At 37.8% G+C, this 14,850-nt stretch overlaps 2 protein-coding genes across 3 annotated transcripts; both read right to left on the bottom strand.

The window, feature by feature from the left end:
• Positions 1-3,711: 3,711 nt before the first annotated feature.
• LOC125218673 (type IV inositol polyphosphate 5-phosphatase 3-like) lies at positions 3,712-7,434 on the bottom strand. The gene is made up of 9 exons (XM_048120392.2): positions 7,295-7,434; positions 6,954-7,059; positions 6,489-6,561; positions 6,274-6,378; positions 5,245-6,073; positions 4,914-5,098; positions 4,641-4,749; positions 4,328-4,470; positions 3,712-4,232 (listed from the first exon to the last, which is right to left on the bottom strand). Exons 1-9 carry the CDS (start codon positions 7,334-7,336, stop codon positions 4,022-4,024), a joined length of 1,803 nt encoding a protein of 600 aa, XP_047976349.1. The 5' UTR covers positions 7,337-7,434; the 3' UTR covers positions 3,712-4,021.
• Positions 7,435-9,067: 1,633 nt separating this feature from the next.
• LOC125218844 (carboxypeptidase SOL1-like) lies at positions 9,068-14,098 on the bottom strand. Of its 2 annotated transcripts, none has more exons than XM_048120622.2 (15): positions 13,891-14,098; positions 13,584-13,674; positions 13,382-13,477; positions 13,242-13,272; positions 13,081-13,137; positions 12,097-12,192; positions 11,563-11,685; positions 10,980-11,084; positions 10,757-10,803; positions 10,381-10,518; positions 10,162-10,264; positions 10,015-10,077; positions 9,744-9,824; positions 9,572-9,635; positions 9,068-9,467 (listed from the first exon to the last, which is right to left on the bottom strand). In XM_048120622.2, exons 1-15 carry the CDS (start codon positions 13,985-13,987, stop codon positions 9,148-9,150), a joined length of 1,512 nt encoding a protein of 503 aa, XP_047976579.1. In that variant the 5' UTR covers positions 13,988-14,098; the 3' UTR covers positions 9,068-9,147. The 2 variants fall into 2 exon arrangements, with proteins under 2 accessions (XP_047976579.1, XP_047976580.1); XM_048120623.2 differs by having other exon boundaries at positions 10,381-10,506; positions 13,891-14,097.
• Between the last annotated feature and the right edge of the window lie 752 nt (positions 14,099-14,850).

Raw genomic sequence — 14,850 nt, 5'->3', positions numbered from 1 at the left:
ACAGTTGCCAAATAAAATTAAAATAAAAGTTAAAAGCTTTGAAACCGGTCTAACCGGTCACCGGTTTTCAGTCGAACCGGGCGGCTTGAGCGGTTCAAAATGGCCCAATAGTAGAACGGTTTTAATGTCCAAATCGGACCGGACTAGGCACCGGTTCACGGCCGAACCGGTCTGACCGGTCAGTCCGATTCGGTTTTTAAAATACTGGTTATAGGTAATCTTTACTCTAAGTGCCTGTTCGGATGCCGGTACTAACCGAAACTCAATCTCAATCACCGGATTATCCGGCGTTCGGTTACTATCTCTCGGCCCGTCGGCTCGCGACCGACTATTTTTCACCCTAATCTCGCGACTATTCATCTGGGCCCAACCCTCGGTTACTATCTCTCGGCCCGTCGGCCCGCGACTGACTATTTTTCACCCTAATCTCGCGACTATTCATCTGGGCCCAACCCCTACGACTAAAATTGTCGCATCTCTCTTCTCTCTCACTTCTGCTTCACCCAGCTTTGCAGCCGATTATTTTGATCCATTTATTTCTGTAGGTGTGGATTGTTTCCTAGTATGAGAAGGACTGCGAGAAATTTCGGGAAATGGGTAGTTCGTAGTCGTGCAAATTAAATAATACTACTCCATTAAATACTGTATACTTGGGGAATGGTGTTGGACGGAGGTGGTGAAAATTAAATAAAATTGAATAAGTAGTAATTCTTGTGCTATAAGGGTGTCTCCGGTGGCGCCCCTCCCACTAGCCCTTCTCATGCCACGTCAGCACTAGCCCTTCCCATTCCACTGCCACATCACTAGCCCTTCCCACTAGCCCTTCCCACAATTAAATTAATTCACAATTAAAATTTAAATTCACGGAAATAAAATTCGACACGAATACGAACGGAAAATACGAAAATTACATTAAAAAAATTACATAATTTAAAAAAAAAAACATAGTTTAAAAATAAAATTACATAATACCCTCGGCTCTCACTCCTCGTCCCCGTCGCCCGTGCTGCTGCCACCTCCGACGTCCCCGCCCCCGATCTCGATGCCATCATCATCAATGGGTGGCATCCTTAAATCGCGCCGACATCGGTCGACCATCTCTTTGCACAGCCTTCTCAAGACTGGATCGTGCGTGTTATACCACTTCAAAGTGATCTGCATCAGGGTCTTCGTTTGCTGCGCGCGGGCGAGGCTGTCGTCCTCTTCTCCTCCTGGGACCTCCGATTCGACCTCGTAGGACCCGCTGCCGCTGCCGCTTCCACTCGCCATCTGCTGCGCAGCCTGTTGCCCCATCGGGCGACGACGACGGCGAGAGTCTGTTCGTGGTAGCGGGGCCACTTCCTCGGCTTCGGGGAGCTCGTGTGAACCAGCACTGCTGCTGTACTCACCGGAAGAGTTGATCTTCGTCCGCTTCCAGCCCGATTCGACACCAATCGCAAACTTTTGCGAATCCTTGACCACGAGAAAGGCCTCCCACTGGTCAAACTCTTTGATCCCCAACTCTTTGTTGGGGTACTGGGAGAAGGTTTGTCTCCGCACATCATCCTCAGACATGCCGCTGCTTACCATGCGCATGTTGTTTTGGTAGAGGGCGGCAAAACGACTGAGCTTAGGCTCAACCGGAGCCACTGTTTCCGGCATTGTTCGCGGATGCGAGGCTTCGCCCCAGGCGGTTTGTTGGCGCAGTAGGCGGCACTGATGCGATGCCACATTCGGTCAACATACTGGTTCGCTCCGACGTAGGGATCTTCTACAACACCGATCCATGCCTTCGCAAGCGCGGCATTTTCCCACACGGTCCAGATCGTCCTCCTCTCAGTCTCATCCGCACCCTCCTCCTCACCCATCCCCGTGTGTGAGGAAGAGCTCGGGACTTTGCCCTTGCCCCTACCCCCGCTCCTGGCCGTGGCCTTGCTTTTTCTCCTGCCCCTTGCAGGCCCCGCCTCCTGGGGAGTCTCACGGATCGGCGATAGCCCCAGATCCTCAAAAGAGAAAGTCTCGATGCCGGCGTACTGAGTCTCCGGAACAGAAGAAGGGGAGTCATCGGCCAACAAATCTATATATGGCCGATAGACAGATTCCCTAGGCGTCCTCGGGCTCCTGTGCTGCATCGACCCACTCACCGACATATTTGGCGGCGTACCGCCCATCCCCACTACCCCGGGCTCCATCCCTCCCACCCCCGCCATATTTGGCGGCATACCGCCCATCCCCGCTGCCCCTGGCATAGTCCCACCCATCCCCGCCATATTTGGCGGCATACCGCCCATCCCCGCAGTCCCACCCATCCCCGACATATTTGCCGGCATACCCGCTGCCCCCGGCATCATCTGACCCATTTGACTCATCCAAGTGTACATATTGTAGAACATTTAGGGAGTCATCGCCGGCATACCGCCCATCCCCGCCATCTGGGGATTCATCCCCGCAAAATTTCCCTCCGATCTGATGGGAATCGAGGGTGTGTTCCCTCTGCTCGTGGTGGGGGAGTTTCTATTGTACTCCATTGTAGTAGAAATGAAATTTGTAGAGAGGGAGAAACTTGTCAACACAAGTGGTGTGAATGAAATGAAGTTGGGGGAGCTCTATTTATAGAGTTTATTTTAAAAAAAATTAATTAATTAAAATATCGGACGTCCGACCTTCGCCACAGTGGCGGACGTCCGATCGGACGTCGACGGGAGGGGCGAGGCCATCGCAGGGGCACACGGGACGGGCGTGGGCGGCTGTCCGGCCCACTATGGCGCCCGTCAGGTCGCCCGTCCGCGACGGGCGAGTGGGAAAGGCACCGGTGGAGACACCCTAATTATGCTTTATGTTCAGTAATCCTCAATTTTCCATTCTATTTTTATGATTTTAAGTTTTTCCTCCAACAGTGTTTATGTTATGTAGCTTCATGATATTTCATAATTTAGTATTAATCAGTCTACCAAACATTATATTAAATTATCTTACACATAATCTAGTCAACCAAACACTATTTCTAATCCAATACTAATTCTATCCTAGACAAGGTCCATCCTAACTTATCCCATGTTGTATCGTCCTATTATTTAGTCAAATGAACCGAACAGGCACTAAGTAAACCAACCAAAAATGCTAGTCTAGGATTCCATTTAATTTAGTTAATTAATCTTTACATGTCAAAGTACATGGAGAAAAGTTGGGCACCTTTTAGAATGCGTTAATTTATTGTCAATAAAGGTTTGTTAGAATATAAACATACCACACTAGTGCTATATTAAATTAGTTTCATACAACTATTTTGGAACATACTGTATTTTTTAAATAGACTAAAGTCCAAATTTAGTTATTTATATTTGCTCTAAAAAAATTTTGGTTTTTATATTAAGTGTGTTATCTTATAGTCATTCTGATAAAATTAACATTTAAGTTACAACTTAATGGTCAAATGTGTTCGACCAAATTAAGACTTAATTATGAAATTAATTAGTCACATTAAACTAATTAATATAATATTAAACGTGTTATGAATTTATTAAATAAGACAAAGAATATTTCTGTTTGATATGAAATTATACTCCACCCATCCATAATCAAATTTGACAGTTTTTATTTTGGGTCATCTGTAAAAATCTTAAGTAAAATTTTAATACTAAATCCAAAAGAAAAGTAGTAGAATACATTTTGAAAATAATTATTGGATTTTTTTACAACCTGCCAATCTCTGCAAATATATATTACTATAAGTTACATAAATTAGAAAACTGCAAATATATAAGTAGAGTAGTAATACATTTTGAAAATTTATTATAGTCCTTACATTTACAAACAGTAGATATACATATAGATTTCCTTAAAAATGAAAAATGAAAAATAATAAATAAAGAAGAAGATATGCATAGGCATTGATACTCTTAATTTTGCTAATCAACAAATGACAAGGGACTTGAGCCACAGGCCATCTCCATTCTCCGCATCCTCACCTCCAACAAATCGGAACAACAAAAGAACATCTCGCCGGTTGAAGGGGTCGCTTGCAGCCTCTTCGACCATGGCTTCAGGTATTAACTCCCACATCCATGACAATATCCTCTTCTTCAACTTCTGCATTAGTGAAAGTGAGTGCTCTTTGCAACTTCTTTTGAGAAAATACTTCCACTTCCACCATGTATGAGGCAGTCACTGGGCGGTGGTCGGATAGTTTGATCTCGGATCTCCTGTAGTTCACCAGCCTCATTCCCTTCCCAAAGGAGAGGACGCGGTCACACCTGCACAGTTCACACTGTTATAGCTTCTGTAGATTTCATGGGATGATACATGTTCATAGAAAAACAGTTGGACAAGAAAAAGAAAATAGGTGTACCAGGCAGGTGTTCTCCTAGCAGCTTTCGGGTCCTCACCAATGTAAGTATCGGAATTTAACTCGTATTTGTAAGTTGGAGCGAAGCTCAGAGAACCTTCCGACCATCCATCAAATGCTCGGCCTTTCTTGAGCTCTCTCGCCAGCTGCAGACGAATAATTAATCAGCTTACTTGTTGTATCAGCAGAACTCAGTTTATTAACTTAATTGGTGTTCAATGTTGCTATAATATGTTTGCCCTACTTAGATGAGCAAAGAGAAACCAAACGATGTTTCATGTGGTTTATTTCTAATGAAATTTCAGTGTTTACTGACCTGATCCTGCTCAAGTAACTTGGACCAGTCCTTCTTGGATATTAGCTCTCTCGTTCGTTCATAAGGCAAGTTGATTCGATAGTTAAGGTCACCAAGCCAAATAATTCTCCTGCAACAACATAACAACGGTTGTCTTCATGCTTGAAAGTGCGCACACACAAACACAAAAAACTCCAAGCAATTCATGTTGCACTAGCTAGCTGTAGAAATTACCACGCCGTATAAACTAGTGAAGAAGAGAATAAAACATGATGAGTCGGAGCATATGCTTACTCATGGTCATATATCTTATTAGGAAGCCCCATAGCAGAGCAAAGGTTGAAACGGCTTCGTTTATGAATCTCATGCACGTCAGCATTTCTCTTGACTGCATCTGCTTCTTTTTCTCCTGCTGTTAGATGAGTACAAACGAAACACAAGACCGTCTGATGTACTGACATACTAACTGATACCGCTCCCTGACAGATAGAAGGAGAGTCAAAATAATCTTAGAGTCATAAAAAAATCCAAACATAGCCTAAGTAATAAGAAAAAAAAAAGACCTAAGTTTAAAAAAAATTCATCAAACTCAAACTGTGTTGGAAGTTTGGAAGAGAGAAAGAACCTTGTTGCCAACATAGCTCGTGACACCAACACCAACAGCGGACACGTTCACGTTTTGTATATATCTTCGCAAGCTCCTCCGCACCCATACTGTAATAAAAACTCCTACCATTTGCTTGCTCACTATTCTAACATAGGCTGGCCTCCTTTTCCGGCTTATTAGGGAGCCAAGGTCGATTTCCGCCAGTGCTTTCAAGTCAAACCTCATATTTATTGCACTAGATTTGAAAGAGCTGTGTTTCTGGAAAGATTTGAGAGTCTTGAAGGATTTAGAAGAACTGAAGGAATTAGACTTCTCCATAATATGCTGACCTAAAAGATCAAGTGGTGGCTCTGGCCAGCTTAAGCCTATCTTTTCTGTACCACTAAGTGTTTTGGATAATATCTTAGTGTACTGAGGTTTAGAGACTCCGGCATTTTCCTCAGAATCATTGACCTTATGCAATCTTTCCAGTCTTATGGAGAAAGATGACTTCAGCGATTCCTTTTCCAGTGCCCTGTCAAAGTGAACAGAGTCCTTGGGAAAAGAGGCATCATAACAATCAAAATCAGTTCCTCCATCATCAAAACCAGATGTATGCTCATTCACGGGGTAGATTGCCTCCTCGATATCACTGTCTGATTCAAGCGCAACTTCTTCATCTATAACTAAGGCATCCTCGGTTGGCTGAAATCTAGATGGAGAAGGAGGATCACTATAGCTCTTGAACCTAGTCATTGGTGAAACTCGGTTGAGAGTTTCACGAATGATGTTTTCCCATTTTTGGACAGGACGGGTATCTTCAGCTCCAAATTTGATACCAGCATTCAATGGTATGATCTCCTGAAACCTATAGACGTATGCAGAACCCAAACATCAAAAAGATTTAAGTTGACAAAAGGTTTCTCAAAGAAAAATTCAGTAACAATCTAAAAACACATTACTTGACTTGACAGCTACAAATAAGAGAAGGATCTAATATAAATCTGTTTAAATATGCATAAGACTATAAACAACAAGCATTCAATCGAGTAGTGTTACTAAACTTACCCGATCACATAAATATCTGCAGGTTCAGCAATGTCCAACCAACCATCAAGATCAAGGTCATCATCAGGAGTAAGTCCTCCAACATTCCAAGTGGCTGCACATATCCTTGTAAAAACAAAGACAATATTATCAAAATGAAGATCTCATTATTCTCTAAGTCAACCTAGTAGTACTTCCTTTACCTTAGCAAACTTAAAAGTGCAAGAAATATTTACCTGATTTCCTTGGACTTAATGTACTGAGCTCTAAATGTCTCTGAATTTCGCCGTCTTAACCTTGGAAGAGCCTCTGCGTTTGGATAACGATACAAAATATTGGTTTTGGAAACATAGTATCATAACACACTAAAAAAACTATATATCCCACAATAGTAGCATAAACAGCTGAATCATCGATGCCAGATATTTTGAAACCAGACACCTATATTTATCCATTGACTGGGAATATGGGATGGCATAAAGCTTATTTTCCTATTATGCTTATATATATGCAATGTGATGCTGATAAGGAGAAACAGTAGTATGCTTATGCCTCAAGATAATGACCTCAGCTTTTTCATTCTCGAAATTCATCGAATACCTTTTAAACATTAACTGAAAAATACATTCAGCTACTGAATAAAAAAGTTATAAAAACCATGAAATTGACTAAAATAGAAAGTCTAAAATGAGAAAAAGGACCTCGATCGGAATCAGACTCTGAGCTGAAGTCTCTGTCAGCGGAATAATCGGAGTCGCCGGTCGATTTGTTGAGGCACTTGCGCAGCACCGTGCGCCGCCACGATACCTGCAGAAACCCAAACACAGCGTCACAGCTCTGCGAAATCACCATCAAAACCTATCCAACAAAATCGAGCGATCGATTTAACCGCACCGCGCGGATTTCGCTATTTATCTTCCATTTTCACACACGTACAGCATGTGTGCGTGAAAATAACCTAGAATCTAGGTGCTCAGTGCAGTAACAAACGACGAGCAAAACGATGGAGAAAAAATGAGAGAAAGAAAAATGCGTTGGTTACCTGCTGCTGCTGGCGGTGGCTTCGCATTTTCTGTAGCTTCATACTAATTTGGAAATGGATTGAAATTTGAAAACGATGCAGAAGAATAAATGGTGAAGAGGATTGATGTCAAGTGTTAACTGCAGCTGTATTTGTAGTCTTCTTCCCTCCACTGTTTATAACAACCGTATATTATTATTTTTATAATCGAAATTTAATATATAACCATTTTAATCTGTCATTTTTTAAAATATCTAACAAACATTTCAATTACATGTGCTTACTAACTTTATCATGGCCGCTCTGTTCACTAACCAAGAGGTGTTCAGAGCGTCTTTAGCGGAATCAAATTAATCCTGGTCGACCGATTAAGTCCGAAAATTTGGTTATTGGCATCAAACCCATGCATTACTACTTCTTTTTATGATATACAATTTCAATTTGTTCAAAATTAAAGAGTAAAAATAGTCTAATTAAATTTGAGTTTGTCACTAAAGAGATTACCACAATACGGAATTTAATTTTATGCAACAAATATAAGCTTCTCATGAATTTCAATCTCAGCGGTATATTATAAGTGAGAGGGGGATTATTTACAAACAATGGTAACTTTTTAAGTTGATAACTCATCAGCATAGTGTATTAAAAATGTCAACACGATGATATTAAAATGTCAACACATAATTAACTTTACTAATTCATTAATATAATGAAATTAAAATTATTTTTGTTGACATTTCAATGTACTGTATTGGCATTATATGTTGAAATTTTAATTTTATCATATTTATATTTTTAATATACTACATTGATAAATTAATAAAGTTAACAACTTAAGAATGTTAGCAATTGATCACGCCTCATTATACATAATTGTTCATTCATCGAATTGTATTTAAATATACTGCTGACAGTTGTGTGCATTATTGCATGCAAGAGTCCATCATTTTTATGTATTTTAAGATTTATTTTATAATCATAACACCTATCAATGCGTATAATAGTAATACTGTACATTATTAATATGGAGTATTATATATAAGAGAGAAGGTTGACAATAACTTTGGATTCAAACTACCAAAGACACTATTTTTGGTAGTTTCAAATAATGGTCAACAAAATATTCACAAGTCACAATCAGTAATCTGTCAAATTACCATAGATAAGTCACAATCTGTAATCTATCAAACTACCATAGATGAGTATTATTGGTAATCTTTACACTATTTAAACCAACCAAAAATGCTAGTCTATGGTTCCATTAAATTTAGTTAATTAATCTTTACATGTCAAAGTAATGGAGAAAAGTTGGGCACCTTTTAGAATGTGGTAATTTATTGTCAATAAAGGTTTGTTAGAATATAAACATACCTCATTAGTGCTATATTAAATTAGTTTGGTAGAACTATTTTGGAACATACTGTATTTTTAATAGACTAAAGTCCAAATTTAATTATTTATATTTGCTCTAAAAACTTTTTAGTTTTTCACATTAGGTGTGTTATCTTTAATCATTCTGAGCTAATATAAACATCTAGGTTAAAACTTAATGGTCAAATGTGTTTTGACAAAATTAAGAGTTAACTATGAAATTAATTAGTCAAATTAAACTAATTAATTTAATATCAAACGTGTTATGAATTTATTAAATAAGACAGAATAATTCTGTTTGATATGAAAATTATACTCCACCCATCCATAATCAAATTTGACTATTTTTATTTTGGGTCATCTGTAAAAATCTTAAGTAAAATTTTATTACTAAATCCAAAAGAAAAGTACTAGTAGAATACATTTTGAAAATAATTATAGGATTTTTTTGCAACCTGCCAATCTCTGCAAATATATAGTTACATAAATTAGAAAATAATGTCTCAGACAACAGCTGCTCTTCTGGGCACAGATACAGGCATCTGTTTATGGTTTCTTCTTGCTCTCCTCTGCATTAGGAAGCAAAGAAGTCCTAACATTACAAACAACATTATAGAAATTTCCAACTGTGACGCGGGCAAAAAATCGACGACTTGAAGACTAGGCTTGCTGTCGAAGTAGCATCCAGCATAATCCTCCAAAACCCGACTCTCGCTGTGTGTGCTACTAGTCTCTGGATCAAGAACAAAATCTACTGTCACTGCTCCATCTCCGAGTATAACACAAGCCCTCTTCGATTTGTATCCGGGCGTACTTGCAATAACTGCAAGTATAGTCTAATATTAGATGCAATATTCACAAATCACAAACAATTCATATAAATTGCATAGCCATATGAAAGGAAAAGCTAACATTTAACTCAGTTACCTTCATACTTTTCTCCCGGAGCTAGCAATCGGTAATATTCACCAAATTTTTTGCCAGCAGCAATCTGTGGATGGTAATGGATCAGAAATCACATAACTATTGCAAGAGAATAAAAGACGAGAAAACAATGCACATATCATAAAGCAGCATTTTCGGAATCATGAGCTCATACCGTGTAATTTATTCCCTGGATAGCTATTAATGCAGGCAAAGGTATTCCATCTGATGACAAAACTCGTCCGTGTATACCTGTCTGTATAGTTAAGATTAATAAACCAGTATTATAAGGAGAATCCCACATGTAAGCACATGAAACGGTATAAGATTCTTCAAACTGTATTCTCTATATACTGGAACTGCAACTTTTTAAGGAAAACTGATAATCATGAAGAAGAAAGGTGCTGGGGTATATAGAAAGTTTTAAGGCTTCTGACTGATTGTACCTTAATTACACTTGCAACGAGGTTTAGCATGCTCATTCTGTTATGATCCCATATAGTTGGAAGCTGCAGCAATTGACAAGAACAGGATCTAGATGAGAAAATAATGAAGTTTATATAAAATCATGTGAAGACAAGCTAAGGTCTAACCTCACTAGCATCAGGCCATTTATTATCACTAATCTCTAGAGTGAGTTCAAAGCAGCCAGAGTGAATATAATTCCAATCTTGCATGCCACCATATATTGGATACCTGCAAAAGAATACCGGAAATGGTATAATATTAGCAAATAAAATTGCCTCGAGTGCATAACATTTTAAAGATTCTCACAGAATATAAATCACATTGTCTATACTTTACTAGCATACCAAAATGCACCATTTGTAATTCCATCAGGGAACTCCTTGCTTAGAGACATATTGTAGTGGGACCTACTGTATAAACTGGCCAAAAATCTGAAAGTCTTGTCATCTGGGCAACCAAAGTAATCTCTCCTGTGGTAATCACTTCAAAATAATTATGTTGAAAAGTAACCGAAAGAGAGTGAAATCTCTCAATCATGGTAAGTTAAAGAGTGCAAGTAATAAGCAACAGAGGCAGCCAGTAGAATTGATATTGGCCCAAATTCTTAAACCGAAAAATGCACCAAGGTGATATAATAAGAGATTACGCAATACATAGATGCAACATATGAAGCCTTTTCTCGATAAGAATTCAAAAGGAATTAATGTTACAAAACCTCACCTTTTATCTTCAGTTCCATCCCATGGATAGTTTGCAACCAACGCTCCCTGTGAGAGATCAACTATTAGGTGTATCATGCATGAATATAATTACTGAAGATGTGAATAGAAACTTAAATAATGTTTCTTCTCTAGTACAGAGCTATACTTTTCAAATCCACTGCATTTAACTTTGATAGGTTTCCTGGATTCCCAAATTTTCAAGCAAGAGAGGAGAACATTACCCCATGCAGAGTGGCAGATGCTGTAAAGTGTATATCTTCCATCCAATTCAACATGGCTTTTGTTTCGGGTTGCCTCAAGTCCAAATCATCATTCACAGGAAAGAACTATGTCAATCATGTCAGTCTATGCTCTTCATAATGAGTTTCACAAATTGAAACACGACGAAATAAGCCAAAGCAGCAGTGTTCCTCAGATATTCATGAAAAAGGAAAACTAATACTCCCTCCGTCCCAAGGTATTAGACCAACTTTCCTTTTTGGGATGTCCCAACATATTAGACTCATTTCCTTTTTTAGCAAAAAGCATCTATCTTATTTTATTCTCCACCTACTTTTTTCTCTCTTCTCTCCCCTACTTTTTCCCTCTCTCATACTTTACTCTCTCCACTTTAACTATTTAAATATCAATTCCTTAAATCATGTGCCCAAAAGAAGTGAGTCTAATACTCCGGGACGGAGGGAGTAACAAACTAGAAGTGCTTGAAGGTACGTCTTGGAAGGAATCTCATCCATCTCCACTGCGCAAATTTGCGAGCTATGGAATATACTACTATTTCAAGAATAACATAATGCAGCGGAATACCTGGTCTGGAAAATCACGATTCAGATCAATGTGGTTTGCATTATTGCGCCTCCTCAGAGCATAACCATCAGGGTTCATGGACGGAAGTATATGAAGGTGAACACCATCTACAATGGTGGTTGCCTGTCATTTAGATCAGATGAGAAACCTTGAGTCAACTTAGAAATGGTATTTGAAAAATGCCTCTACTATGAGAAATTGAGAATGAACTTAGACGAGACACCTTAGAAATGATAAAACTCAAACAGAACAAATCATGCTGGTGATTTGACGTGCAGACAAGCTTTTCACTTGCATGCTTAAGAATCATTAAAATCTGAATTCAACTAGGTTCAAGATTGATGCTGGTAGAAAGAGGAAAAGGAACAGCCACTGCTACACATAAACTGTAAGCAAAGAGTAGACACTGGAGGCAATCTTGTGACGACCATGATTTCCACACAGAATGAAAACGTTGGTTACTAGTTTCCCCTATTTCATTGTGAAAAGTGTTAATTGATGCAATATACACAAATAGTGAAAAGAAGGTATTACCAACGAGTCCTTCAAATAATTATCACAAAGCCAATTTGCTAGCATCAATAGGAGTTCACGCCCTACAGGTTCATTGCCGTGCACATTTCCAACAAACTGCAAAATGAGACAAATAAGAAAATAAAGGCAAAGGAGAAGTCTCTGGATTCTCTATATTAATGTTGTGATTCTCCAGGAATGGTAAACATGTTATGTAAAACCTCTAACATAGTTCTATACCTCGACTAATTGACCCAACATATTCAACGAGAAAAATTATTCAGGTTTCTTATGTCTGTTATCTTCTAAGCTCCTCCCCCTCTATTTTTCATCATCTCACCTTCTTCTGTTCTTCTACAATTTTGCTTAATAGCCTTATTGTAGCTAAAAAAATTATTCTTCCAAAGTCTTCCTTCCTATGAAGAGCCATACTCCATTAAAGTGATCATAAAATAATGCAATATAAGTCATAGTTGATTATTATTGAAAATTCAACCATACCATTACAAAGTCCACCTACAAGTGAAAAACAAAATCCCCTTCCTCCAATATATTATATAATGAAAAAAATTAGGAGATGTTCTGCAGCAACCAATAATATAACTGAGTTTATTTGAAAACTTATTATTGTATAATACGAGATACTTTGAATTTGAATATAGGCATTCAAATCCATCAAAATAAATTATTCACAACTTGGCAAATCAACAAATAATTTGAGAATCAGTATCCAAACACCGTCAGTTTGACCTATGGCAAGCATCCCTTCGCTTGTACCATCACATAATCACTTCTCACTTGTAAAATTATCACTTTATCATTTTTCTATTCAGAAAGCATAAGATCCATAAATATAGTTATTGGCACATAACAACCTGCCATTCCCAAATGATTTCTAAACCTTGTGCTAATCTGTACGTTTAGGGTCCATCATAATTTGCTGAAGCTTTTCCTAAGCTGAATAGTTATTCAAACAACAAGTGAAATGGAGGCGAAATAGACTACCTTGAAAGCCGGCTTCGCATCCATATTCCCAGGTGAGTCCGAAATTTCCATAGCCAACTAAGTTAAGAAAATAGACAGTTAGTAAAGCATTCACATTTCACAACCTACAACTCTCCAGATAACAAATCGATAAATGCAGGCTTCTGGAAAAGCAATAGTACCAAAGGAACTCCGTGTACACTCTTCCCGATGCTGATTGTCATTTTCATCAAGCCCACACAGAGAATCAGATTACATCAGATACTTGTAAAGCTTGAAACAATATATAAGGAGTAATGAAGTAATGACCTTATTGAATTACCTGTAAATTCTGGAGATGTTTGGACAACGGCTGTTAAATTCCTGCATTGCTCTCTCAAGATCAGAATTACTCATGTAGCCATGTGCTAACTTTTCACTGCAAAACACATCATCATCCAAAGTCAACTCGAAGTTAGCTAATTACTCCTAACCTAACTTAAGCAAACAGGAATAGGAATGCAAGTAAAATCAAGAGAACTTACAGCATCGCATTGTAATCTTCCTCAGACATCTTAAAGTCGTTGGTTGCATACAACCGCCTCCCAGAACGCCCATAGATACTGGCATCATAACCTGACAAAATATAAGAATCAAATTTTTAAAAATCGAAAATTCAGAATTCAACGACTAGATAAGAAAACAGATCAGAACTAAGGGTAATGAAACTATCAGCATCAGTGGAGTCAATTCCGAAAAAATAAATGGTGTGAATCCAACCAAAATTGCTGAAACTTGCAATTCCGAATACAAATTGAAGATTCTAGCTCAGCTGAAGAGAGCAATAAATACCTGATTGATTGTAACTCTGGAGGGCAGCGCCTCTGGCGGAAGAGAAACGGAAAAGAGTTGAGAGATTTAGACAGAGAAAGAGGAGAGAGAATATCATTTCATTGGGAAGTTTGTTTTTTTCATGGAATGGCGATCAAATCTGGTTGATAGAAGTCTTCCAATTGATTGTTGAGGGTCGAAGATGTTGAACATCAATTTTTTAATACTTTTATTCAAATTGTTTCATTTTTAACACGAACGTACTTTTCTTAACTTATAAAAGAGATAAAAAAAATAAATAAAGTTATGATTATAGTATAATAATTACACCATTAAAAATCATTAGTGTTTAAGATAGGACCCAAAAATAAGTCAACTCAAAAAAGGGATATATCTTAATGATTCAGTTCATTGTAGTATTTTCATAGCCCAACTAGCATGTGTTTTTAACCAATATTGTTTAGCCCATTAAGATCTACAACTTTGGACTTCGAATATATTTATGAAAATTATTTTTATAAATATATAAGTGCAGTTTATGTTTTAGAGTGGTGCTAAATAGCCACATTATGGCTGGCCATAATTTGAATTTTCATTCATATTTAATGCACTTGTAAAGAATACAAAATTTTAAGACTATTTTACCCTTTTTCTTAATTCTTCCATCAATATTTTCCTCAACTTTCGATAACGCTTTATACTTGTTACTCTTATTTTCTCATAATTTTATTTATAATAAAAATTAAGAATATTAAGTAACTGTAGTATAATATAATATTATAATTAAATATTTAAATTCTTTTTATTGTACACGTCTAAAGTGTGTGTCACGTTTTGCACTAAATAATAGGAGTACTCCGTAATACTAATAGTATATGATAAATTAATAGTATAAATTTAGTGATATAAAGTAAAATACAAAGTTTAACATTTGAAATTGATGATTATTTAAAAAATAATGTTATTATAATAAAGTCAACG

The sequence above is a fragment of the Salvia hispanica genome, chromosome 1 (assembly GCF_029641045.1).
Source record: "Salvia hispanica isolate PSC_SH4W2 chromosome 1, Shi_PSC_v1, whole genome shotgun sequence".
Classification (NCBI taxonomy): Eukaryota; Viridiplantae; Streptophyta; class Magnoliopsida; order Lamiales; family Lamiaceae; genus Salvia; species Salvia hispanica.
This window is presented reverse-complemented; position numbering and strand designations above follow the sequence as displayed.